This window comes from Catharus ustulatus, chromosome 23 (genome assembly GCF_009819885.2).
Source record: "Catharus ustulatus isolate bCatUst1 chromosome 23, bCatUst1.pri.v2, whole genome shotgun sequence".
Lineage (NCBI taxonomy): Eukaryota > Metazoa > Chordata > Aves > Passeriformes > Turdidae > Catharus > Catharus ustulatus.
Window position 1 is genome coordinate 4,965,368 of NC_046243.1, and position 26,584 is coordinate 4,991,951.

Sequence of the window (26,584 nt, forward strand, 5' to 3'; positions counted from 1 at the left end):
TGCTCAGCATTCGCCTCACACGTGGCTGGTCCCAGTGACAGTGAGCTGGGATCCAGGGAGGAGGGAGCAGAGCAGCTCCGACTGTGGGGCCATTTTCCCATTTTGTTTTGAAACCCCAATCTTTAATTGCAGTGATGAACCCTCAGGGTGATTAGGGGAACACAACAGCTTGTAAAGCCTTGCCAGTTCGCCCTGAAACACCTTTGTCTTCACACTGAATGTGCAGAGCTCACACCAGGGCAATGACTGTGGGGAGGGAATTCTGGAAACTGTTAAAATACTCCAGCAGATTAGAGCTGGCTTCTGAGGGGGCTCAAAAACTTGGTGTTTGAACTGTAGCCACTCCAGGTGTCAGTCAGATCTTGTTGCTGAGTTCTCTTTCCAGGTCTGCCCAGGACCCCACGAAAAGCTGGGATGAGTCCCATGTCCTGGGCTGTATCCTCTCCTCCTACACAGCAGAGGAAAATCTATTCCCCAGGAGGCCTCGGAGCTAAAACAGGGTTTGTGAAACATTTTGGGGTGAAAGACACTATGAAAAACCACAGGAAGTATTTTATCAGCTACAACCCACAACTTCTGGTGAGAGAGACACAGTCAATCTCCAGTCAGTCAGTTCTCCATTTGCACACCAGGGCAGAAAAAGAAGTGGAGAATAAAAAGTACATGCTGCATATTTTTGTACCAGTAATAAAACATTTACTAGAGCAAGCAGAAAGTAAATGCACAGCTGATAAAGAAAACATCACAATGTCACAAAACCCTGACAGCTTCTGGTACATCTTCCAGTGGAAGCGAGCCAGCGGTGGGTGCTGACTCGTCCCAACTGAAAAGTTCTTCCCTACCTTGTGACAAAAAAAGAGGAAGTTAAAAAATGGGAGTACACACGAGTTAAAAACGGGCAAGCAAGATTTTACAGATTTACTACATGTGTCCAAAACAGGGCCAGATTTGAGCTGTTTCTTTTCATTAATTGTTTTCTGGGTTCTCCCTAAAGGCTTCTGAGCAAGAGATCCCTGAATTTCTGAATCTTTTTCCTTTAGCCACACGTCCAGGGGGGCTCCAGCCTCTGATTGTTGTGGTGTATCTACACAGTTTTCCCTTTTTTGTTTCTAGTTTGAAGATAGCACTCAACCCTCTCAGAACAGAGGGTGCATAGGCACAGCAGAGACACAGGTTTGCTATGCAGGCTTCCACCAGAATGAGGGACATTAGAAAACAGGATGTTCTTAGAGAGAAAAAAAAAATCTGGGCAATGGGATTGGAATTAAAGTACTGACCACAAACAAGCCAGGGAGTCCAGCCTACACTACAAGTGAATTTGTGGTTTGCTGGGATGGAGAAGGATCCCTTGAACAGCTCCACACACACACCCATAAAAAAAAAACCCAACCAAAAACCAACTTGCTCTGCCCCACCTTCAGCAAAGCAAATTGATACATTCTCATCTGATGGGGAGAGAGACCAAATTATTTGAGGAGAATATGTGAAAAGGAGATGGGGGAAGAACTCACCGTACTGACCAAACTGCTGCAAGATTAATGTCTAACAGGCAGGTCCTGAGCATCTCTAGGTGGACTGGACTGGTCTGGAAATGTGAACGCTGGTTAAGAAAAGACTAATTTATACTTCTATGGACAACAGTTTCTTAACGTTTGAAGGATGTCGAACAGCTTCTTTTTGTCAAGAAGATCTGTAAATCCAGCAGAGCCACTCGAGCACTGAATGTTTCAAAGCAGAACCCAGAGAGCTTTATCAAAATTATTTCTTTCACTGAGCGTTGTGTGCACTTCGTTCGGGTGAATCTGTCCGCTGATGAACTTGCCTGGAGGTTCTCATGGTTTCCTTCTCCTGCCCCAGCTGCTCAACAACCAGTTACCAAAAACCCCAAGAAATCCTCTGGAAAAAGACAGCACTACCTGCAGAGATTCCAGGCTGTGAACCGCCAGCTTTTAACTGTCCCACCGGCTTTTCTTCCGTTTTGGGGGCTCTGGGACAGCAAACCCATCTGTCTTGTTGTCTCGGCTGTTGGCCTCCTTCCTGTTCTCCCCGTTCCTGCTCTCGCTGGCCCTGCCGTCACCGTTGTTGCGGTTGCCGCTGCCCGGCAGGTCGGTGAAGTGCCGGCCCTCGCCGTGGCGATGGACGTCGCCGTGGCGGCCCTCGCTGTGCCGGGAGGGGTCACCGTGCCGGCCACCGCCTTCGCCGTGGCGCTGGCCATCGGTGTAACGCTGGCCTTCGTTGTTGTAACGTTGGCCATCATTGCCGTAGCGTTGGCCATCGTTGGTATAACGCTGGCCATCGTTGCTGTTGTTGTAACGTTGGCCATCATTGCTGTAACGCTGGCCATCGTTGCCATAGCGTTGACCATCGTTGCTGTTGTTGTAGCGTTGACCATCATTGCCGTAGCGTTGACCATCATTGCCATAACGCTGGCCATCACTGTTAAAGCGCTGGCCATCGTTGCCATAGCGTTGGCCATCGCTGTTAAAGCGTTGGCCATCGTTGCCATAACGCTGGCCGTCGTTGCTGAAGCGCTGGCCATCACTGCTGAAGCGCTGGCCGTCATTATTGAACCGCTGGCCATCGTTGCTGAAGCGCTGGCCATCGTTGCCATAACGCTGGCCATCGCTGTTAAAGCGTTGGCCATCACTGTTAAAGCGCTGGCCGTCGTTGCCGAAGCGCTGGCCGTCGTTGCCGAAGCGCTGGCCGTCGTTGCCGAAGCGCTGGCCGCCGCCCTCCCCGCGGCGCGGGGCCTCGCCGTGCCGGCTGTTCCGGCTGTCGCTGTACCGCTCCCTGCCGGGGCCCCCAGCGCCGCCGCTCTCTCTGGCGCCGGTGCTGGCGTTGGTGCCGGCGAAGCCCTGGGCGCCGGCGCTGGGGAAGGCGGGCACGCTGCTCAGGGTGCCCGTGCTGCTGAAGCCCGGGACTCCCTTGGCCGCCGCCGTGGCTGCCGCGGGGCTCTCGGCACCGGCCGCGTTCTGCTGCGCTGAACTCGTGGGGACCGAGTTCAGGCTCCCGGCGCTGGTCCAGCCGCTGGCACCAGCGGCAGAGCTCCCAGTCTTTTGGTTATTTAAACTTGCAGCAACAAAGTGACTCTTGTACTGGGACTGCAGGAAAGGGAGAGACAAAAGAGGGCGGGTTTGGCTCCGTGCTGCCCCACAGAGCAGGAGTCCCACAGCCACAAACCTGCCTTGGCTGGGGGGAAGCAGAGTTAGGAAAGCCAGTCCTGCAGGGATTCCATTCCTGCCGTGCTTATGGGCACAGAGTAACGGGCACCTCCCACCAGGCAACACCAACAAGGGAATTCTTACACTGTGGGGTTAATTCTTACACTGAAGAGAAAGAGCTGGTTCCCCTTTTGATTGCAATTACACCACTGCTGCTAAGCAACCCCAACAGAATCAAGCCCAGGTGCAGAATCCAAAAAGGAAAAACAGCAAAGAGGCAGCAGAAAAGAAAGTAATTTTGGCAAATTTGTGCAAACGTGTTCAGTCCAGCTTGCACCTAATTCCACCACTTGGGACTGTAATGCTGAGTGTGCTCCAAGTGACACAGCCACAACCTGAAGTAACAGGGCTGCTGCATTTTCAGGGGAGAAAAGGAGCCCCAGCATGGAACCCACCTGGAAAGCTGCTTTCATTGCTGTCAGCCTGTCCCCCATGGCCCCTGTGGATGGCTTGTAGGCCTCGTAGTTGCTCATCACACTGTTGTTGTTTCCACGGTCCTGCACAGAAACACAAAGGGCAACTGCAGAGGTTTGTGCCACACAGACACACTCACTTCAACCACTGCCCACACTGTCCCTGCACTCAGGAAATACACCCACTAAGGATGACAGGCTTCTGGAGAGCCCTGAGCAGTTTGCTCCTTTTTTAAAATTAATCAATACTAAGTGAAAAAGCTCCAAGCACTTACAGTATTTTCTGAGCCCAGCCCGGGCCGCTCACGGTAGCCCAAGCCGCCACCACCAATGTTCAGCTTCTTGCCCTTCCCTCCTTTGAAACGGGATTTCCGGAACCACGGATTCTGGAACACAAGGACAAATGTTTCTCAACACAGGGAATAAAAAGCTTCATAAATGCATGTAATGAGGCTGAGAAAAAAGGGATACTGAGCAGTTCAAAAGACAAACATAAATACTGTTTTCCATTCAACCACACAGCTGCTGTAGGCAGTTGTTTTGAAGTTGTTTACACCTTCAACTCTCATTCAGGTTAAGGTTTTGGGGGTTTGCATTCTCATAAACCCAGGAATAAACACAATTTCCAATGCCATCGCTTGGGAGCTCTGCTCTTGCTCATAGCTTTGAGCTCAGTACTTTGCTAAGGAGAAATCAGGGTCTGTCAGCAAAACTTTCTGTACCAAGCCGTGGCCAGGGAATGTCAGCCCAACCAGACCTGCTGTTTCCAGGTGTTTAAATAATAGTTGGCCAAACCTCTTTTTATGCCCTACAGTCTCTCCAAATGTGAATAAATCAGTTGGCTTCTCCACGCTCCTCTCAAGGCAGTCAGGGGAGCTCTGCCTCACTAATTCTGTCCCTTCTGAAAATGCTGCCTCTGTCAGAAAAAGTATTTACTTTTGGCAGCTGCTGTCCAAGCTGCTTGCTAACATATCCACAGGCCTGCAAATCCATTTCTGAATCTGGGAGTTGCCAAAAAGCTTGGGCTCTCTTGCTGCTATACAGGCAAGAGTTGATAAGTTCAGTGGCACAAGCACAATTGCTGCACCTACCTGTCATACCTACATAGAGCAAACCTGGCAGAGAGCACTGCCAAGCAGGTGGAATGATCAAGCAACAGCCCTTTCATAGAGGGAATGTCCCTGTAATTGTTTTCCAGTTTAGCTTTCAACTAAGCTGCATCTCCCAGGTGCCTGCTATAAATCTGACTGTAATGAGACACTGGAACGCTCTGCTGGCATCAGCAGATTGCAGCTCCTCATTTCCTAGGCACTGCCTAGCCCCAAAATAGATCACATACTGTGATCTTCATGGGTTCTTTCAAAGGCCATTAAAAACACTAGGAAACCTACTTGAAACCAGGACAGATCCCCAAAAGATCACTGCTAACACACGATGGAGTCAGCAACGTGAGCTGGCTGATTTTGTGCTGACTCTGGAATGGAACTTCCTCCTTCCTCATCAAGTTTTGTGGGTTCATACCTGCATTGCCAAATCCAGCAGCTCTTTGGAGACGTGCTGGTTGGCACCCTCCAGGTTCCTGACGAGGTCCCCAGCGAAGTTGCTGTCCTTGGGGGTCAGCAGGGTGTAGGCCACCCCCTTCTCGCCCGCGCGGCCGGTGCGGCCGATCCGGTGCGTGTGGGTGTCGATGTCCCGAGCCACGTCGTAGTTGATGACAGTCTTGATGGAAGGGATATCCAAGCCTCGAGCTGCAACCAAGAGGAACGTGCTGAGAGGTGTCATTATCCCCAATTAACTCTGGTAGTTATTCCTCTGCTGCCAGGGTACCATCCTGCTCTGGTCCCATGGGCTAAAGGTATGTCAGCTGATGAATGAACAGCAACCACTTCCTTAAGACACAGCTTTTCTTTCTCTGTATTAAAAAATGTCAGGATCTAATCCAGGCATCATTAAGAGACTAAAACCACTCCCCTTGCCAATGCCATGTGCTGCACAGGCACACAGTGTGGCCCCTGAGGGTATCTGTGCAGGGCCAGGAGTTGGGCTCCATGGTCCCTGTGGGTCCCTTCCAGCTCAGGACAGTCCATGGCTCTGAAAAGCACTGGAACACAGCGTCCTGCAGGTGCATAAACCAGCCTGGCTGCCTCCCACTGAAACGTTTGCCTTTCTGCTGATACCCACAGCTGCTCTGAGCTGCCTTCCACAAGGTCACCTACCTGCCACATCAGTAGCTACCAGGATGGGGATCCCCTTTTTCTTAAATTCCGAAATGACTTTATTCCTCTCACTCTGGTCCATGTCCCCATGAAGCAGCCCCAGGTTATGATCCTCCTGCTTGAGGTTATTGGCCAGCTCCTCTGCGTTGGCTTTCTTGGTGACAAAGAGCAGGACACTCCCAGAGGAGGTGAACTCCACCAGGCGCCGCGTCAGCCAGTTCCACTTGCTGGGCCCAGAGGGGAAAATCTCCACAATCTGAGTGACATCTTCGTTTGCCTAAGGGGAGCAATGTCCTCAGAGTCAGGAGGGTGGGAGGAACCAAACATTCCCAAACACTCTGCATCACCAGGAATACAGTGCAGTGCAGCTTACAGCACTACCTGCAAGTTTCTCTGAAAGATTTGATTTTTAAACAATTTAATATTATTTCAAGGATGACGCTCCCACTATTACTCTCAGTAACAGTTTAGATCAATGAATACAGGCCCTGTGATTGAGCTGGGAAAGCTTTTCTTAAGCAAAATCAAGGAAAAATCTTCCCAGAAAGAAGGGGATTCAGGTAGTCACTTTTTAGTTATAAAGGGACCTGATGTAAAAACCAAAAAATACAGAGAGCTGATTGAAAGAAGGATGTTCCAAAGGCATCTCGTGAAATTTCTCAACAGTTTCAATATATTATTAGCAAAGTTTCTTCCCAGCAGGTTCACATCTGCCCACTTCATCAGCTTCCTACCAGACCCCAGCCTGCTGATAGTTCAGCTGTCACTGTCAAGCAAGTCCAGCATCAACATTCCCATGTAAACCACAGGACAGAGATTTTAAAAGTTTCAAATTCTTCACTGCAGAAGTTGCAATGGCTTTGTTTATGTTTCTGAGACAAAACTAAAAGATACAACCATTGATTCAGCCCAATAACAAAAATAAACCACTGCATTAATGTTCTACTCCACCTCCCAACACTAGAGGAGAATTTGTTGGCAGAAAGGTCAATAAAATAAAAACAGAAACCCACAAAACTTTCTATTTTTGCTAAGCACAAATTATTTAAAACTAACTATAAATGATGATTTCTGCAGTTTAACTTAAACTTCAGAGAACAGGAACAGACCAATTCCTTGCTCTGAGTGTCTCCCAGGTATCATGGAATTACCTCTCCGATGTCTCCTTGCACAACCCGGATTGGGTCGATCAGAATATCCCGGGCCAATTTCTCAATCTTCTTACGGAACGTGGCACTGAACAAGAGGGCTGCAAGAGAAACAGGCTTCAAACTCCTTGAAGTAGAAACTTCCTTTCAGAACTGTGAAAACACAGCACAGATGCTGTGAAGGAGGACCTGGATTCCTGAGTGTCACTGAACTGAAGCTGAGGTTTTATGGGTTCTAATGGAAATTACCAACCACTGACACAATACCACAAAGTGGAAATGCATTTCATGGCATCTGAAGTGTTGATGATAAGGGCACTGCTGTGAACTTTCATGGCAGCTCAGAACACTGAATTTTAAGGCATGTGAACATGAATTCAGCTAATCATCTTTGCTCTGAGTGCAGTCAGTGGAGGGATTACAGAGAGATGAGCTGAATGCCCACATGTCACAACTGCTCCCTCCCAACAGCCCACGCTGAGAATAACACCAGTGGACTTTGGCACAAGTCTGGTGTGGCTGTGTCCAGAACTGGAAATGCAGCTCTGCTCCAGACTCCCTGGGTACTCACTCTGCCTGTCAGGACGGACGTGGCTCGCGATTGATCTGACCTGATATTCTGCAAGGGAGAAGAAATGTTCCAATCAACCTTGTACACTCATTATTTAGAAAAATTAAGTCAAAAGGCAGTTTCATTGCTTCATTTAACATATAACCACAGAAAGAACAAGTGCTTCTCACTCACTATTTAATTTTACAGACTCCCTAAGATGGGACTGGGCACCAAAATAGTGACTTTGGTTGAATACGTACCAAACCCCATGTCAAACATTCTGTCAGCTTCATCAAACACAAGGTAAGTGACTCTCTGCAGGTTTGTAGCTTTCTTTTTCACATGATCAATCAGACGACCCTAGTAAGAAAACACTCCAAGTTTTTAAAGCACCTTTAAAAACACATTAATATATACAACCACCTAGCTGCTTACCAGAGACACAACAGAAAACATCTCAAGGTTTCAGTCTAGAATTAAGTGTCAATATTCATGTCACAGGAACAGATTCTTACAGCTTTCTGCAAGCTGAACAGTGCAAACCGCTGGTTTTGTACTTACTGGTGTGCAGACCACGATCTCTGCCCCCTCCTGCAGGGCCTTGGCCTGCTCCCACATGCTGCCCCCTCCGTACACGGCCACGGAGCGCAGGTTATAGGCCTTGCCAAAGCGCTTGCACTCCGAGTGGATCTGGGGAGAGACACCAACACAGCACAGCTCACCACACAGCTGAGACAGCAACCCACCCAGGGAATGCACACAGCCCCTCAAATGCACTCTTCAGCTACCAACTTAATGGAATTATTCCCAACTCCTCAGGGGTGAATACTTCAGCACATGGGGATAACTTCCAGTAACTTGAGAAACCTATTTATCCAACAACAATTTAACCTGCAGGCTCAATCCTTCTGCACATGCAATTTGTCACAATACATCCACAGCATTTTTACACTTAAAAATAATATAGGTGCACTGTGCAAAATATTTTAAATTTTAGGTTTGTCATGATCCTGGTAAGAAAGAGCTGTGAGCTGGAGCCAGGCTGCTCATGCACAAAGTAGTTTTTTCAAATACTTTCCTGAGTTTCTCTGATAATTTTTGCCAAGAATTTTGCTTTCTCCTGGCACATACAGGAATGGCACACACCCACCTGCTGGCAGAGTTCCCTGGTTGGGCAGACGATCACTGCAATGGGACCATCCCCTGGCTCAAGCTCCTTCTGATCCATGATGTGGATCAGCATTGGCCAGATGAAGGCAGCTGTTTTCCCACTCCCAGTCTTGGCTATCCCAATCATGTCTCTGCCACTCAGTGCCACTGGAACACCCTGAAAAGGAGGAGGTTCAAAGCCCACATTACGCTCACTGCAGCACATTGCTAGACAGACAAGAGAACTCGGGTAACCTTCTATTAAAAAAAAAAAAAAAATCAGAGCTGTTTTTCTAGAAAAATCCACTTTGTAGGCAACTAGATTTACATTTGTCACACCCTCAGGTGGATGAGGGAGCTTTGCTCTTTTCGTTCTCTTTACAAGCTGTGAAGTAACAACACTCACCTGACATTGTATAGGAGTGGGTTGGGTATACTCAGATTTCCTAATCTGATGCATAAGTTGCTCATCAAACCCAAAATGAGCAAAACTACTGCCAGGCCTTGGAGGAGCAGCCCCGGAGACCTTGGAAAGAGAAAAAGATCTTTGTTCATGAAAAGTGAGAAAAAAATAAAGAGCAATCTGTTAAAAAAAAAAATAAGGGTGTCTCCACCTCTGAAAAATAACTTTACTTTTTGAGTGGACACTAAATTTAACTGGGTGCAAATTCCAGATGTGTTGTGAAAATAAGACTTTCAGGTATAAAAATTTAATTATCTGTCAATCAACATGAGCTACTAAACGTTGTTTTTACTCCTTGTGTCTAACTGGTGTTCTGCCCCAAATAATTCCCTTCACAGAAGATCACCCCACAAACACATCACAAAGAACTAATTTCTGCATCTATCTCCAGTCTGAACTCCCAGCTCTGGAGGTGTTTAGCCCAAGCAGCATCCCTCACTGCCCACTTCCACAAACACATGGGAGACATCCAAAAATCAACGTCACTGCAGGTGTCTGAGATGCTTGGATTCAAAAGCTGGAGTTCCCAGAGAAAATCTTCATTAGAACTAAGACAGTCCAGGAATGAAAGGGAGTTACAAGCTGCTGGGGGACAGTTCTGAGCCCACTTACCCGGAGGTTCAGCTTATGCCGTAACTCCACCACTTGCTGCGGGGTCAGGCTGGTGATCTCCTCGTGCTCATCGTAGAAATTTTTCTCAAACGGTGGGTATTCAATCTGTAATTCAATGCAATTAATTAATTACTCAGTTGGTCCAGATTCAAGATCCCTTTTTTCCTGAAGTCCTTAACTATCTGCCAAAATATTTGTTTAAATGAAGCCATTTCAAGGACTTTAGTGTGATGAACCATGACAGGGTTCATGTTCTCTGGAACAGAATCCCCTCCTACCTCGGAATGGTCAATGGGTGGAAGAGGATCAATGATTTTTTTGGACGGTGCAATCGGGTTCCCATCGCTGTCATACTCCAGGGTATCCTCCTCCTCCTCCTGCACCACGCCAGCAGTGGGGTTCTCAGCCATGTAGCGGAAATACGCTTCCTGCAGCAAAACACAGCAGCCAGCTCACTCCACTGCAGGCACAAGGACTGCTGCTGCTTCAAGTCATGTGTGTGCTAAGTGCCTGCTTGCTTTCACACCCACCACGAGGAAAAAGGTAACTACGTTCACTAGAACTGGTTTTTCTAATAAACACCAACAGAATCATCCTGAAGGACAAGAAGTACAAATGAAGAAAACATCTCCAGTGTCAGCTACACCACAAAATGCTCCTAAAAACAAATCTCTCTCGTGTCTGCTTAACAGCTCCTTCTACCAAGTCTTGTTATGTTTAACAACAGAAGGATCTACTCTTATTTCCACATGAACAAAGCACAAAGAACAAATACTGTAGGTTTTTAACCAGGAAACACATTGTTACTAAGCATACCATGTTGATTTTTTAAAATACGCCATGTCAAAGATAGTTTCTTCACTTCCCCTAACTAGACTTTAGGAAATGAAAATATATCTATTTTTCATTGAGAAAACCAACAACAAATGTGAAAAAAAGTATTTCAGAAGACGAGCTAAGACACTGTCACCCTGTCACGTGCCATCCTCAGAGCTCACAAGGATGTTTGTGTCTCAGATTCTCACTGGCACACCAGGGTGAGACTTTCTCATAGAGAAAACACCAGTCTCACTTGACTTGAAGCAAATATTTAAGATCAGATCTGTAAAGCAAGGCTTTGTTATAAATATACACGTACATTCATCTGGCTTTTCCATTTTCCTGGCCATTATCCCTGAGTCACAGAGCCTGGCACACAACACACTTGAACATCAGCTGTGCCCAGGCATAAAGTCACCTCTGCTCAAACTCTGGCACAGCTACACTCACCAGACTGCAAGCAGAGGCCTCAAGGCCAGACAACCCTGCCAAGCTCTGCCCTAATACAAGTGACACAAGAGTTAGTAACTACAACTCTGGAGGAAGGTCCATTTTGAAATCAAGTCTTTTCTCTTTATTATTTCTGCTACAGTGGTGCTTATAAACCTCAATGAGAACTGGAGCTTCTCTGAAAATAGGGACCAAAAGTCTGATTCTTCCCTGAACAGACCCCACATTTCACTGCAAGGAGCCTGCAGTCCAACAGCCTCTCCCTCATGTTCCCTGGAGCTGATTGTGCTAATGCAATGTGTAAGAGATCCTCAGACACTGAACAACAGGAAGATCAAGTTCAAACTGACTGAAAACAATCTTTTTCAATGAATGCAGTTGTCTAATATTCTTCTTAAAACACCTAGAAGGGCAGAGACAGCAGGGTAACCCCTACAGCCTCCTGCTGAACTCTCCGGATACTGCACGGCTCTGGGGTTTGTTTGTCCCTAGTAGTTACATGTTTGGAGAGGGAAAGTTAAAAGAAACAAAACAACAAAAAAGAAGATAGAAAGACTGCATAGGAACTCACTTGGTCATCTTCCTCTTCAATGTCATCTCGAATACCCCTGGAAAAACAAGCGGAGAAAAAACTTCCCTGCAAGTGTTCCACAGACTCAGCTCAATAGTTTCATTTGATTAGTGCTGAGCTCCAGATTTCGTGGAAGACACAACACTATCAACTTGGCAACATTCATATTCCCAACCCATGGAGTTTTCATATCTGGTGCCAAACACAGCAGTGACCCTGCGAAGACTTTGCTTTACTTCCAGTACTGGGACTGAAAGATTGGGATTCCATCTTCCCAGCAGAAGCCACACCAAAGATCACCCTGGTCTAAGCTCTCGATGCTACACAAGTCCCACAACTGAAGAGGAATATGAGGCAGGAAGTGCAAATCCAGTCAGAACTTGCCCAGGTGGTGATTTGGATCCGGTGTTCTGTGTCAGGACCATGTATAATCTCATCAACCCCATGCAATGCAACTTCTACCAAGGTATCTGACATTTCCATCAAGAATCAACAGCTTAATTATTTTCCTTAGTCAAAACAAATCGATGGATAAGCTGCACAAATTTAAACTGTTTTAAACTCCAAATTTAGTTCCAATTGTTGTGTGCTGCCTAATCTATCAGCTTTAATGCCTAAATACCTAGTCCAAGTTTAAAGAGTCCCCAGTGCTCCAAGTATAGCAGCACTGAGCTATTTTGCTCACATAAATGCAATTTTGAGCTAAACCAAGGGTGTGGGAAGCAGAAAACCTATCCAGGCTGATCTGGAAAGTGGCAGGAGTACAAGATGCTGCCCCCATTTCTGTGACCTAGAAAGGTTTCTCGTGTGGGATAACTCTCAGGGTGGCTGCAGTTTGCCACAGGATGCTGCCATGGAATCTTCCCTATTATCCCATTTTTACAGCACAAGTTGTTACCCACAGCACCTCATGCCCAGGCTAATGATGTTTATTAGGGATATACTATATTAATGAACAACCATCAGCAGCAAAATGCACTGCAATTCTCTGAGCAAGACACAGGCAGGGATGGGAATGATAAAAGAGAACTTACTTAACGTTCTTCTTTTCTTTGTCTTTATCTTCAAGTCTCTTCATGTCTCGAGCAGCTTGATCCTGGCAGGTCATAAAGTTGTCACATGTGAAAAAGACCAAGATGGTAAACATGGAAGGGAAAAATGTTCCTGAATAATTAGACCATGGTGTCACAAAGACAATACTTCTTAGACTAAACTTTGTCTTGATCTGCATATTTATTTTACGCTAAATAAATTCTCATACTAGTACCTTTGAATTTATATACTACTCTAAGCTTGCAACAGTGTTATTGAAAAATTAAATTCCCCATATTGCTCCTGAATCCAACTAATAACAGAACTGTAGCTAAGAAACAGTTCATCATAAATAAAAACAATTTCCATTTAGGTACTGAAAAACACACAAAACCTTAGCTTGACACTCAGAGACAAGCAGAGCTCTATGCTGCATTGTTCTGGCACCCTCACAGCAGTTAAATAGTCAAGGTACCGTCAGTCATATCCACTCTGTCTATCTCACCCATTCTAACACCACAAACCCCAAAGTTAAGTGGCATGTTGAGTGCAGCTGCCAAAGCCCTGAGTGACATTTGCTGCCCCTGAGTGCACACAGGCACAGCCACAGCACTGAACAAACATCCCCCAGCTGGCTCTTGCCTCCACTTCTGCCATGAATGCCTCCAGAGGATCATCATCGCTGTCAGAATCTGCTGACTTGGAATGGAACTGCTGCCGAGTGGGGGAATTCTCTGCAGGAATGTAGGGCAATTCCACATTGCTGGAATCCTCCTCTTCATCCTCAAAGTACCTGGAAAAATGAACAACAGCCCGGTCAGCACATGGTTTACAGCACTGGGTTGTCTTTCACAGTTTCTGGTTGAGTCAAGGTACCCACATGGACAACTGAAGTCAGTGTGGACACAAGAGGAAATGCTGAGATTTATTTATTTACAATTGTTCATGTTAAAAGTTCAAAGTGATGGCAGGGCAAAGAGGTATCACATCTTTCTTGTAGGCTCCCTTCAGGTACTGGAAACCACAGACTTCTCCAGGCTGAAGAATCCCAACTTTCTCAGCCTTATGCATACATTGATGGAGCCAAGAGAAGGGATAGGAAAGAACTGTGGACATCAATGTTTTCCAGTGCAAAAGACACAAATTTATCCTGCTTGGCTCCAACTCTGAGAACATCACAGAGTGAATAAAATACATTCTTGAGGGGGGAAAGCTGGAAGAGGAAAGCTTCTGCAGGCTACTGCAGTAACTCACACTCTTCTGAGTACATTATTGCGCATTAATTTATATAAATGTCATAGGTACGTCCCCCAACCTCAGAAACATAAAACCACTAAAACCTAGAGCTAGATAAACACCAGAAGTAACTGCACTCACGCGTTCTCCTCATCAAAATTGGCCCTCTTGGAGCCGATCTTGTAGAAGGAAGGCAGCTGAGGGGGCCCCGACTTGGCGAACGCTGCCGAGGAGCCGGCGGTGCCGAAAGCGCTGTGCGACTGCTGGGACAGCTTGGGCTCCTCCTTCTTGCCAGGCGTTATGGCAAACCCTCCAAACCCAAAGCCTCTCTTCGTACCAGGTCCACCTTTATTCCAATTCATGATGTCCCCAATGTACCTGTTCAAATGAGAAAAGACAAATTAACGTCCTTCCTGCTCCATGCAGTTTAGGTAATTGTTAGGATCTTTCTTGTTAGTTCATCACTTCAGTCGTGACCCAGGGACTGGTGGAACTCTGAGAGTTTAATCTGTTTCCCAAACAGGATGGGGCTCTGCTCTTTTGTCAGTATGAACATATCCACAATTCCAACTAAGAATAAAAATAAAGTGGTTGTCTTCCAGAACAGGTCATGTCCTTCAAGGATTACTTAAACACACTGAGGATGTCACCTGTCCTGTTTGCAATCTAAGACAAACAAACCCAAGGCCAGAACTTTGAACATCGGGAGGAACAAGAGATGAGAAGGCAGCTCAGTGTGTGTCCTGCACATCCATGATGTCCCATCTGTGTTTCATGGCTTGTCAACCTCACTCTGCACCCAGCAGCTCAGAGAATTCCTCAGAGAAATGGCCCAGAGCAGCACAGGCACATCTCTGCAAAAAGCCAGCTCCCTCTGCCTCTCAAGGCAGCACTTCAGCCTTGGATATTATACATATTTATATGCTCTCCAATCTCTGTTTTTCAAACAATATCTTGAACACTCCACATAACAGTGTCTGCCCAAAACTTGATTTTCTAAGATGACAATCGAACTGATATAATAATATTTACAGTTTCCATTCTTGAGTAGTTTAATTATCTGCATGCTCAAGCAAATCATACCTGTAAGGCACCCACCGCTTCCAATGCACTATAATTAGCTGTCTAAAGGCTGCAAGTCTTATTAAACAACTCACACTGAGAATCTTCAATGAGATCAGAACTCACTGGCAAAACAACAACTTGAAAACAATCTGAAGGTAAATCGTGCAGTTGGTTCCTGTGCTGAACATTGGGGCTTGCTCATTAAATCCTGAGTTGAAACCAAAGCTCAGTAGCAGATTTCGGGGGAAACTCTGCAGTTCAGCTCTCCATGGCAGCACTGACCATGGGGTTCTGTTTTCCCTCTTGTCCTGACACACTCTGCAGCTTTTACACCTGCGGATCCGTGGCACTGGGAGATCAAAACTTACAATAAAGAGACAAGAGGGGGAACCGCATTTTTGCTGTGACAGCACAGTGGGAATCTTTGAAAACTGTTAAAATCTGAATGCAAGAATTTTTCTTCACTGTACTTATCCACCTTTTTCCTCCTTCCGCTACCTCAAAAAATAAGGAAGATCACTTTTTTATTGTCAGACAGCAGCAAAAGTACAAAACACGGTCAGCTGGCCCACTCGCCAGCCGCGAGCGAACAGGGACAGGTTCCCACAGCACGCAGAGACCGCAGGGAAACTCCCGAGGCGTCGCTGCGCTGTGGCCGCCGTTCGGGGAGGAAACCCGCGGGGCCGGACCCTGCCCGCGGCGCCGGGATCGGCGGCACGGCCGCGATTCGCTCCCGTGCCAGGAGGAAACGGCGGAGGGACCCCCGCCCGCGGGATCACCGCCCCCGGGGCACGGCAGCGAGCAGGGCCGGGGCACAGGAGGCGCGGGCAGGCGCTGTCCCGGCACACCGGGCCCTGCGCGGGGCCCTTCCCGCCCGCCGATCCGCGGTGCGGGGCGGGCCCTTTGTGCGGGGCAGGCCCCGGCTGCCCGCGCCCGCTCCAGGCCGCGGCTACGGCGGCTCTCTCCCGCGAGAGGCCCCGCGGGCCGGCAGGGGAGGGCCCGCCGCCGTGCCCGGCTCCGCTCCCCGCCCTCAGCCCCCTCAGCCCCCTCACTCACCCTCACCCCGCAGCCGCCGCCGCCACTTCCCCGGTTACCGGGGCGGGGGGTGGGGACGCGACGCAGCGACGTGAGCACGCACCGTGCGTGGTGACGCACGCCCCGCCGCGCATGCGCCCCGCACGCAGGTGAAGCAGCGCCGAGTGAGGGCGGCGGGACCGGGCAAAGGCGGGAGCGGGAAAACCGGGAGCGGAACCGAGAGACGGTAACGGCAGCGGCCGCCCCGGGCCCGCGCTGCTCCCCGGGTGCTTCCCGCGCGGTTCCTGTGCCGCAGGGCTGGGCTCGCCCCCCGCCCACGCGTGTGCACCCGCACATGCGGCGGGGCCCGCGCTGCGCAGGCGCCCCGGTCCGGCGGGCGCGGAGCGGAGCGCAGGGCCGGGCCCGTGACTCAGGTAACGCGGCCCCGGTCCCCCGGCCCCGCCGGACAGGACACCCCGCTGGACGGGACATCCGCTCCCGCCTCCGGGGCGGCCGGGCGGGGCTCGGTCCCTCGGGGAGCTCGGTACCGGCAGGGTCCCGGGAGGGGCGGCGGGCGCGGAGGGCACCGGGCGTGCGCGGCCCGGGCACCGCCCCGGGGGTGTGAGAGGGGCCGCGCCCAGGGCGGCGGATCGCTGATTTTGTCTCGGTAACCTTGGCTCGTGTTCCGGGAAGGAGCCGGAGCGTCCCCGGAGCGGCGGGATAGCGAACACCGGCGGCGGTGTCCCCGCTTCGGGCCGCGGTCACCGTCAGGGCCCGCCCCGCTGGGGACGAGCGCTGCTCCAAAATCTGCCACCGAGCTCGGGTCTAGGCTCGAGGTCTGCTGAGGTGGATGTTCAGTGCGGGGAGCAGCAGCTGCCGTGTTTACCTTGGGTTGTTGGAAGTCGTTTCTCTTGCCGGTGGCATCTGGGCAGCCGGTGTGGAGGTCGGAGAATGAATCGGTTCCTCTCGCAAGGGAAAGTCGGTGGTGTGTGGGTCGTGCCAAGGATATTCTGCTTCCTGGAATTTGTACTTGGAACCCATTCTGACGGGTTGCTGACCTAAGGGGGTGCTCCTGCTCTCACCCACCTCTGGTTCAACTGTGTCCTGTTGGCTGCAGAAGTTTATTTTGCATGAAGCTATTTTGAGTTGTCGGGTTTTCTGAAGGTGGATGTGCTCAAATAGTCTGTGAATTCTTACTGTGAAATGTTAAGAGTTTGGTCGAGCAGGTGGCTCTGATGTCCTGTTGTTTTTAACAGTGCAAATCCTGTCCTATCGAAGTAGTATTTCTGGGGTTTTTTTCTGCTTAAAATCATACGAAACTGTGAGGTTCCCACACAATGTTCCGAGTTCCTGGCATTGGCCTTGCTGAACTTCCCATCGTGATGAAGGTTCTGTGCTCTGTGCGGGTTTTTGCTGGAGTGAGGAGTGTTTGACAAAGGTGTTTATTTTAGTCGTCCTTGTCATTCATAGCAGTGGGTTCCCTGCGTGAGGCACTCGGAGGAATGCTGGTCAAATTTAGAAACAAATCATTTCTATTCTGAGTTTGTGAGAGAACACTCTGATTAGCATTCAGGTTCCCACTCGGATCTGGTTGCGGGAGGGAGTAAAACGAGCCTGACAGCAGAGCCCGATGCAGCTGATCCTCTGTGCCTGGCTGGGAGTGCAGCTGGGGGGCTGTTGCTGCCTTTTTTGGGCCTTGGAGAAGGTGAAGGGGAGGTTGGGACTGTTTTGAACTCAAGCAGAAAAGACAGGAAGCAGAGGACAAAAGCCCTTTCCATCTCAGCTCATTTGAACAGCGTGGCCAGATGTGAATTTGCTGCTGTCACAAGCAGCAGAGCCCAGAGCCTCTCCTTCAGAGTTATTTTGTTCTTGCACCAGTAGTCACTTTGATTTTAGAGAAGATGGCAAGATCAGGCAGGGATTTCTTTCTCTCTCTGGTCTGACTCGTGGTGTTTTCAAATTGTGCATTGTGTGTTGGGGTTTACTGGAGTGTGATGTAACAGAACTGACAGGGACTTTTTGCAATGATTCAATTTTTTTTTTTTTCTAGTGAAAATGAAGAACTTATATATTTTTATTGCTGTCCTGTTCATCCCATGGAGCTTTTCTTTGGCAAAGTATGATGAATTTGAGGATGGAGATGACATTATGGAATATGATGATAATGACTTTGCTGAATTTGAAGATGTGAGTGAAGATACAGTCACAGAGTCTCCCCAGAGGGTCATCACTACAGAAGATGATGAAGAAGAAGCCACTGTAGAGCTTGAAGGTCAGGATGAAAATCAGGAAGACTTTGATGACACAGACACACAGGTAAGGCCTTACCTCCATCCTCAGTGTGTTTCCTCGTAGTGTCCCTGGACTTTTCTCTCTCTTTTTGGATTTTCCTTGCTGGGCTTTGGATTTTCATGCTGTTTGTGATTTCATCCTTTAGGAAGGTGACACTGAGAGTGAACCATACGATGATGAGGAGTTTGAAGGGTATGAAGAGAAACCAGACACGTCTCATAGCAAAAACAAAGACCCCATAACAATAGTTAATGTAGGTATAACTGTTGATCCAGTTTCTGCTTGGAGTTGCATCACTTATTTCCTTAAGACACTGTGCCAGGAATGTCACTGGGGTAGTAAACAGTGAACACAGTGTGTTTTTAGCTTGTCTATGGCTTAAGTGTCAGATTAGAATTTGTCAGTTCTGTTGGTTTTTGAAGCCAATCTCTCTGCCCACCCTTCATCACCTTTTTAGCAGAATGGCTACTTAGCCCCTGGGGTGGCAAGGTCAGGAAGACTTCCCTGCTGCCCCATGGAGTCTGTGGCTCTTGCTGGCATCCTGAGAATGTTCCTGGGCGTTGGGTGCTACTTTGGATTTGCAGAGAAGTTACGTGATGATCAGATAATGCTGTGATGGGCAGGGTATCAAGCTCAAATGCTCAGTGAATTGAAGTGCTGGGCTGTTTACTCTGAGGGATGTGTGCTAGCCCAGGCTCACTTGGAAGTGAGTCCTTTTTTTGTATTAAGCAGGTATTTTGGGAATGTTGTTATCAGTTGTTTCCTGTGTGATTCCTGTGCCCCAGTAAGCCAAGTGCATTATGTAGGCTTAGCTCTCTCCTGTTGCCTTTGTGGAGCTTATTGCTGTGTTGGGGAGGGAACTTCTCCACTTCCCAAATTTTTGTGTGGATAAAATCCCCTTGTTCAATATGCAAATCACAGTTTCTGTTCCCTTACACAGGTCCCTGCTCACCTTCAAAACAGCTGGGAGAGTTATTACATGGAGATCCTGATGGTGACAGGTCTCCTGGCTTACATCATGAACTACATCATCGGGAAGAACAAAAACAACCGCCTGGCTCACGCTTGGTTCAACACTCACAGGGAGCTGCTAGAAAGTAACTTTGCTCTTGTTGGTGAGTTCCATAATGAGAAGGATCCAGCTTTAGTATTTGAATAAAGCTGGGTTTAGGCTGGCACTTAGTCTGTAGAGAATCCTGCTCTGTACTGTGGCATCGTGAGCTGTAAGCCTTCTGCTGAGCTATGGTGTCTCAGTTTGAGAGTTGAGATTGCAGTTCTCTTTCACTTGTTTTCCTCAGGGGATGATGGCACTAGTAAAGAAGCTACAAGCACTGGGAAACTAAATCAAGAGAATGAACACATATATAACTTGTGGTGCTCTGGAAGGGTGTGCTGTGAAGGAATGCTCATCCAGTTAAAGGTGAGAATGAGGGACTTTGTGGTGCTGTTTATTTGTCACCAGTTGTCAGGTTCTAGAGACTTTTCCATTCCTGTGTGAGCTGCATGGAATCCCAGCTTGGCATTTGTGCTCACATTCAGACACAGAGTTCTGAGTACACACACATGAGGGAAAATTGGTCATCTGAAGGTCTGTACAGACCTTATTCTGCCCCTTAAAGTTGGCACCAAAGAGCAAGTGCTTGCAGGAAGACTACAGAAACCAGAGGTGTAGTGTGAACAGAGGTAACTGTAGGCTGAGGAGCCCATTTGCCACCAGCAGGAATTCCAAGGAAGAGCAGCAAAGGGAAATACAAAGCCCTGCACCTGGGATGGAACAGTCCCACAGCTCATCTGACTTGAGAGAACAGAGCTCTGAGAAACTGCTCCAAGGCAGAGAGTGGGCCTGCTTCTGAGCTGGATGGGTCACACAGGGAAAAGGGATGGATTAGGTATTAGGAAGGAGTTTTTGGCTGTAGTCTGCTCAGCTGTGATGTGTGTTTGCCCCCTGTGTTCCCAGTTTCTCAAGAGGCAGGACCTGCTGAACGTGCTGGCGCGCATGATGAGGCCGGCCTCGGACCAAGTGGTGCGTACCCAGCCCTGCCCATCAGCTCTGACAAACTGTATCATCCCTTCCCTTCTGCTCTGCTGCTTGTGATTGTTCCAGGTGATCTCTGTGCTATTACACAGCTTCCAGTTCAGTAACTGTTGAAACAACCCCAAAGAACTGTTTGCATTTCACAGGCAGGAAAGAAATACAAACTGCTGATGACTGGGAGTTGCTTTCTCTGTGGATTTTATCATTCCAGTGGTTTTGTGAGCAGTCTATCATGATTCAAGACATAAAAAGTGGTTTTAAAATCTGAAATATGTAGTGATTGCTCATCTGTCTGTTCAGTCTGCCTGAACAGGACTGCTTAAACCCATACTGGGTTTGGTCTGCCTATTATATTCTTAATGTTACTTTTTGCCTTCCCAATTGCTCTTGGAGAGCATAAGTGCCAAGAGAGGTTACATTTGGAAGAACAGTGACTGTTTACATACTATTCCCATGCATCTGTAATTGTATTTACTTATATCAAAATATTTAATTGCAAATTATTTTTACTACTCTGCTGTTCTAGTCACTGTTATTACAGCTGAGTGCTCAGGTGTGCTCAGTCTAATTAAAAAGCTTCCTTACTTTAAGACACACTGAAAAGCTTTAAGTCAACTATCTTTTTCTTAGCTGTGTCTGCCCTTGCTTAGTCCTTATTCTTAGGAATCAAAGTATGAGATAAACATTCAAATCTGACCAGGGCTAATAACATTCTGTTCTACAGCAAATAAAAGTGACAATGAATGATGAAGATATGGACACGTATGTGTTTGCTGTTGGAACCAGAAAAGCACTGGTGAGACTCCAGAAAGAGATGCAGGACCTGGTATGTACATGCACATTGATAAATAATGGAATCTAATTGCATATTCACTGTTTTCTTGGGAACAGCTGAAAACCTGTGACTAACTTGTTGGAATCTGTGAGGAAAACACATTTCCATCTACAGATAAAACTAATGGAATCAAACATCAGAAGTGCTCCCCCCTGTCAGATCTGCAGGGAAAGAGGCAGTGGGAAGCAGTTTACACTCTTGGGGTGTAGTTGGTTTAAGAGGCTGCAGAATTTTATCAGCATACACGAGTGTCACTTCACCTCATTTAATTTGCACAAAAGACATCTTCAGGGATTGAAAAGTAAACTTAATTAGTGATATGTGATGTGGAAAATTTAGGTTTAAGTCATCTGTTTTTACATGATCTGAAATTTAAACTTTCCATATGTTCAAGCATAGAAAGAATTGCAGAGCTTGCTGAGAATCCAGTGATAACAAGCAATACTTTGCAAATCTTTTCTCTCAAGTAACAGAATGAAGTGTGGTTGGTAGGATGCCAGTTTTTGTTCTGTTATCAGAGTGTAAGCAAAATGCCTTAATCCACTTTGAACACTCCACTATGTATGTATTAGAATTGTTTTATCTTCTTCCTTAAAGTGCTGACTTCTGAAGGAAAATGCTAGCTGAAAGACTATTGGTGCTGTGTGCTTTCCTTTGTTTGAAAAGTCCCCAGCCAGGATGAGTGAATGAGTGTATTTGTTATTGTTTCTTTTCTGGTACTTTTAGAGGTCCCACTGTTCCAGAACAGCTCAGTCTGATAAGATACTTACAGGCTTGTGCTTACTTTCCTTTTGCATTGTTCTCTTTGAAACAGAGCGAGTTCTGCAGTGATAAACCTAAGTCTGGTGCAAAATACGGGCTTCCAGATTCGCTGGCGATCTTGTCAGAGATGGGAGAGGTCACGGAGGGGATGATGGACGCTAAGGTAAACGGGAATACAAGTTTAATACAAGTACTCCCTGCTAATCCTGGCATGTATAACTTGTATGTTCTAAAAAAGTTAAAAGGAAAAGTTCCCATCTCTCTCAGTGCCACTGTGGCAAGCTGGGCACAGCAATTTCCCGAGTGATATATTGAACTATAGAATGGTTTTGGTTGGAAGGGATCCTAAAAATCCTCCAGTTCCAGCCCCCTGCCATGGGCAGGGAACCTGGAAACCCCTGTGGAGTGGGTAGGCTGCAGCTGGGTTGGTGTTGGGAGGAGCTAACCTGGTGTCTCTTTCAGATGATCCATTTCCTCACACACTACGCTGACAAGATCGACTCTGTCCAATTCTCGGACCAGTTCTCCGGTCCAAAGCTTATGCAAGAGTAAGTAAAAGGCTGAGCTCTGTTCAGGCTCACTCTCAGCTCTGCCTCTGCAATACTGGGGCAGCAGCTCTGCTGTTCCCTGAGCCTCCTGGCCCAGAGGTGCTTTCAGGGGCTGCTGCAGAATTGCCAAGTGGTGGGTGATGTGTCTTACCTGAATTACCACCTAGGTTTTTGCAAGGGTGCTCACAGGTGTATAAACAAATGAACATAAACTAACATGTTTTGATTTAATTGTAAGACAGCTTGTGTATCTACTTTCTACTGAAATTGTGGAGGATCTGTGAAATGTAAGCCTGAGATTTTCACATTAGAATACTGTGGGATTTTGGGCAGTGAATATTTAAACTCTTGAGAAAATATTTTGTTCTCCTCAAATATGTAGAGATCTTCAGTGGTATAAACAGCAAGGGGGTGTCTGAAGCTGTAATTGAAAATACACAGGCCTTCTTAGTGCTCACATGCCCTCTTGACAGTGGGAGGTGCTGTATGGTTTCACACTCATGCCTTTTCTCTGCAGGCTTTTGGGTAAAATACTGCAGGAATCTGGTTAGTTTGAAACTTAACTTTGGGGTATAGCCAGGCTTTTAATGTTTGTTTTAGTCAAGTACTTTCCAAGGGTCTTTGGTTCTTGATGGTTTTTCCAACCAATGTTACTTTGTATTTTTCTTCACTCCTTCCAAACACTTGTTTCTTTCCTCCAGGGAGGGCCAGCTTACAAAACTGCCCGAAACTAAAAAGACACTTCTGTTTACATTTAATGGTAAGGGAATTGTTGTCTGTGTGTCTGGAGGAGTGTTGGGCTTTATTGGTGTAAGTCCCATGCTCACGTGTGAAAGAAAATGTGTGATGAGTGACTTCAGTGCATGGAGCAGGACTATTGATTGGTAAACAGAAGGCAGCAGTACACTGGGGACTGAGCAGCACATTGTCAGGATAACAGGACACCCAGTCTTGCTGTTACTGACCTCAGCTCACACTCCTCTCTCTTGGGGTGGATTATTTTTAAACCACAAGCCTTGCAGTTCAAACTTGCACAGGTTCAGTTGGTTTACCCTGGTTTGAAATAAAAGCGGCCTGGTGGGAGAATTCTAGAAAATAATAGATCTGCAAATCTCTTCAAAATTCAAGGCCATAGCTCCAAATGAAGCTTCCTAAAGAGCAGGATAAGAGCATCTTTATTTCATGAACAGTGTGAGCCATAAGGGAAGAGCATCACAGCAAGCAGACAAGTACTGCCAGTCTGTGTGAATGAACAAGGGACTCTTTATTTCAGTGCCTGGTTCAGGCAACACTTCCCCAAAGGACATGGAGTCTTTGCTGCCTCTGATGAGCATGGTTATCTACTCCATTGACAAAGCAAAGAAGTTCAGGCTGAACAGAGAGGTAAGTGCTGTGTGTTTTCTGTCTTTGCACATCACATGAAACTGGAACCAGTACCGCTGGGTCCTTACGGATCCACTGCAGCCTCACGTTTCTGTAGGACTGGCAGAGATCCTGCATCCTGCCCGTGGGGAAATCAGGACAAACTGTTTGCTTTTCTCTGTGCAAAGGGTAAACAAAAGGCTGACAAGAACAGGGCTCGGGTGGAAGAGAACTTCCTGAAGCTGACCCACGTGCAGAGACAGGAGGCTGCCCAGTCCCGCCGGGAGGAGAAGAAGCGGGCGGAGAAGGAGCGAATCATGAACGAGGAGGATCCCGAGAAGCAGCGGCGGCTGGAGGTGAGGGGATGTGACACATCCCTCCTAGGACATCTCCAGGGCTGCCTGTAGCTGTAGTCACAGTGGCAACTTTGATTTCTGTTTGCTGGAGGGCAGACAACTGTCAGGGATTTGCTGCTCCTCTCTGAAACGCACAAAGGCTCCTGGTGAGATGTGAACTGCAGTGCTGGAGGGCTTTGTTTGGTTCTGAGATGATCTGTGTGTTCCTTCAAGAGATCCTCTGTGTTTATTGAGATCCCTGTCCTTCCTGCAGGAAGCTGCTCTGCGGCGTGAGCAGAAGAAGCTTGAGAAGAAGCAGATGAAGATGAAGCAAATCAAAGTGAAAGCCATGTGACTGCTGTGAGAAGTGTCTCGGTGCCACCTGTGCAGCTGTAATTCACAGGGTACAAAGACCTACATAACTCCATAATCCTCTGATTCCTTGAACACTAGTAACCATTAAGAGAAAGTTCTTGCATTGGTGTTACTTATTTAAGTATTACAGCAAAATGTGTGGGGAGCTTTGTCTCGGCAGTTCTGTTCCAGGTGGTACAAAGTTTTGCTACTTGTCTGTTAAAAAAAAATTGCAATATTCTTGAATGCTTTTTGTCATTTGTTCTTCAAAAACAGAAGATTGTAAACCTGTCCATGTGTGCTGGTAACATATTCATGCTTTGGTTTTAAACTTTGGTTTTAGTTATTGTGAGGGAAAGGGGGAAAACTTAGGGGGAGGAAAACTGCACAATAAACATTTACTGTGCATTTATTTGCATCAAGGCACAACACTTAGAGCCTTCCATACACAGTATGGATTCTTCAGGGATTTTAAGCCCAATAGAATGGAAGTTCTAATAGAAGTGGAAGATTTTTTTATCTTATTTTTTTTTTACAAACAAAGGCCTGAAGCAGTATTAGGTCACCTGTGGGCATGATTGGCTTATGTGTAAAACACAGAGATGGTTAGAACCAAGGGAATGGAATACATGGACAAGTTTCCTACTTGTATGTTTGGATGCTGCAAACTTAACACAGTGTGGAATCTGTGATGTCAGCACAGTGTTCCTTCAGGAGTGAGTGCATGGTGAGTTAGCAATTCAACCAGCTTTCCTTCAATGTTTTTAACTGTTCAAGTTTGCCTCAACCCCTTCTCTCCCGATCTCAGCAGCTGCTGCCCAGTTCACTTCAGCCAGGAGCCAGACCTAGTGGAGTACCTGCAATTCCTGATCTCCCCACGCCAGTGAAAACGTTTCAGAGGATGTTTGTCCTCTTCATCTGGTCAGTGATCACTTCAGGGTTTTGAATCTAAATGGGAAGAATGAAGTGAATGCCCTGTGCAAGCACTTCGCTGGGAGAGCTCTGCATTTTATAAATGCTTCCTGTCCAGAAGGCATTTTATTGTTGCTTGTAACAGACTTTTAATAGTTTTGTGGGGAAACAATGTCCTGCATTTTCTTGTTCAATACTTTGTGGAAACTTGGTTCTGAGGCAATAAGAATTAGCTGCTGTTGAAACAGCAATTGCTTAAACTCCTTGTTCCAGCATGGGATTCTTCACCCTGATTGAAATGCAAATGTCTGTAACCTGATACATGCAAATACATTAATTTTATAATGGTTGGTAAAATTATTTAAAACCAAAACTAATGTAGATTATGTGAAATTTTAGCACTATTTAGCTTTAAAGATTAATATGTTATTGTTTCACAGAGTTCTTTGAAAGGAAATACTAGTTTGTGCTCTTTTGAGTAAGCGGACAGCTTTCCTGAAGTCCCATCCAGTTGTGGGCCATGGCAGCTAATTTTGTAATATGAACATTCAAATGAACAATCTAATGAAGAGTAAAATATAATTGAAACACTCCTGCTTTACTTGGCTTGTTTCAGTGTTCCTTTCATTCAGCAGGATCTCAAGGCCCCCCTCCTGTGTCCTGGTGAGTTTTGCTGTAGGATTTAATCACCAGGAGGAGCTGGTTCCTACTGGGGGAGAGCTGCAGGAAGGTGGCTCCCACTTTTTCAGGCTGGGCTGGAGTGAGAGGAGGATTTGTCCCCGGGCTTTAAGAACCCTTTCTGTGAAGAAATTCCTGCTGGTGTCCAACCTGAGCCTGCCCTGGCCCAGCCCGAGGCCGTTCCCTCTCCTCCTGTCCCTGTTCCCTGGGAGCAGAGCCTGACCCTCCCTGGCTGTCCCCTCTTGTCAGGGAGTTGTGCAGAGCCACAACTGCCCCCTGAGCCTCCTTTTCTCCAGGCTGAGCCCCTTTCCCAGCTCCCTAGGCCACTCCTGGGGCTCCAGCCCCTTCTCCAGCTCCATTCCGTTCTCTGGACACTCTCCAGCCCCTCAGCATCTTTCTAAAGTGAGGGGACCAGTACTGGGCGTAGCGCTTGAGGTGTGCCAATGCCTGGCACAGGGGGACAATCCCTGCCCTGCTCCTGCTGCCCACACAACAAGCCAGCCGCCATT

General features: G+C 47.3%; 2 protein-coding genes across 3 annotated transcripts; one reads left to right on the plus strand and one right to left on the minus strand.

Annotated features, from left to right (window-relative positions):
* Window positions 1–600: 600 nt before the first annotated feature.
* On the minus strand, window positions 601–16,091 carry DDX42 (DEAD-box helicase 42). The gene is made up of 18 exons (XM_033079032.2): window positions 16,005–16,091; window positions 14,025–14,261; window positions 13,290–13,440; window positions 12,650–12,711; window positions 11,616–11,652; window positions 10,054–10,203; window positions 9,776–9,880; window positions 9,107–9,226; window positions 8,702–8,878; window positions 8,113–8,241; window positions 7,812–7,911; window positions 7,570–7,617; window positions 7,002–7,099; window positions 5,851–6,127; window positions 5,156–5,382; window positions 3,910–4,020; window positions 3,617–3,718; window positions 601–3,101 (listed from the first exon to the last, which is right to left on the minus strand). The coding sequence occupies exons 2-18, from the start codon at window positions 14,243–14,245 to the stop codon at window positions 1,950–1,952; spliced, it is 3,267 nt and encodes a 1,088-aa protein (XP_032934923.1). The 5' UTR covers window positions 14,246–14,261; window positions 16,005–16,091; the 3' UTR covers window positions 601–1,949.
* A 29-nt stretch (window positions 16,092–16,120) lies between these two features.
* On the plus strand, window positions 16,121–25,998 carry CCDC47 (coiled-coil domain containing 47). 2 transcript variants are annotated; one of them, XM_033079004.2, is made up of 13 exons: window positions 16,121–16,209; window positions 18,013–18,278; window positions 18,400–18,507; window positions 19,195–19,369; window positions 19,553–19,674; window positions 20,212–20,277; window positions 21,014–21,115; window positions 21,939–22,049; window positions 22,349–22,434; window positions 23,136–23,194; window positions 23,708–23,817; window positions 23,985–24,152; window positions 24,406–25,998. In XM_033079004.2, the coding sequence occupies exons 2-13, from the start codon at window positions 18,018–18,020 to the stop codon at window positions 24,484–24,486; spliced, it is 1,449 nt and encodes a 482-aa protein (XP_032934895.1). In that variant the 5' UTR covers window positions 16,121–16,209; window positions 18,013–18,017; the 3' UTR covers window positions 24,487–25,998. The 2 variants fall into 2 exon arrangements, with proteins under 2 accessions (XP_032934895.1, XP_032934896.1); XM_033079005.2 differs by lacking the exon at window positions 16,121–16,209 and adding an exon at window positions 16,338–16,396.
* The last annotated feature ends 586 nt before the right edge of the window (window positions 25,999–26,584 follow it).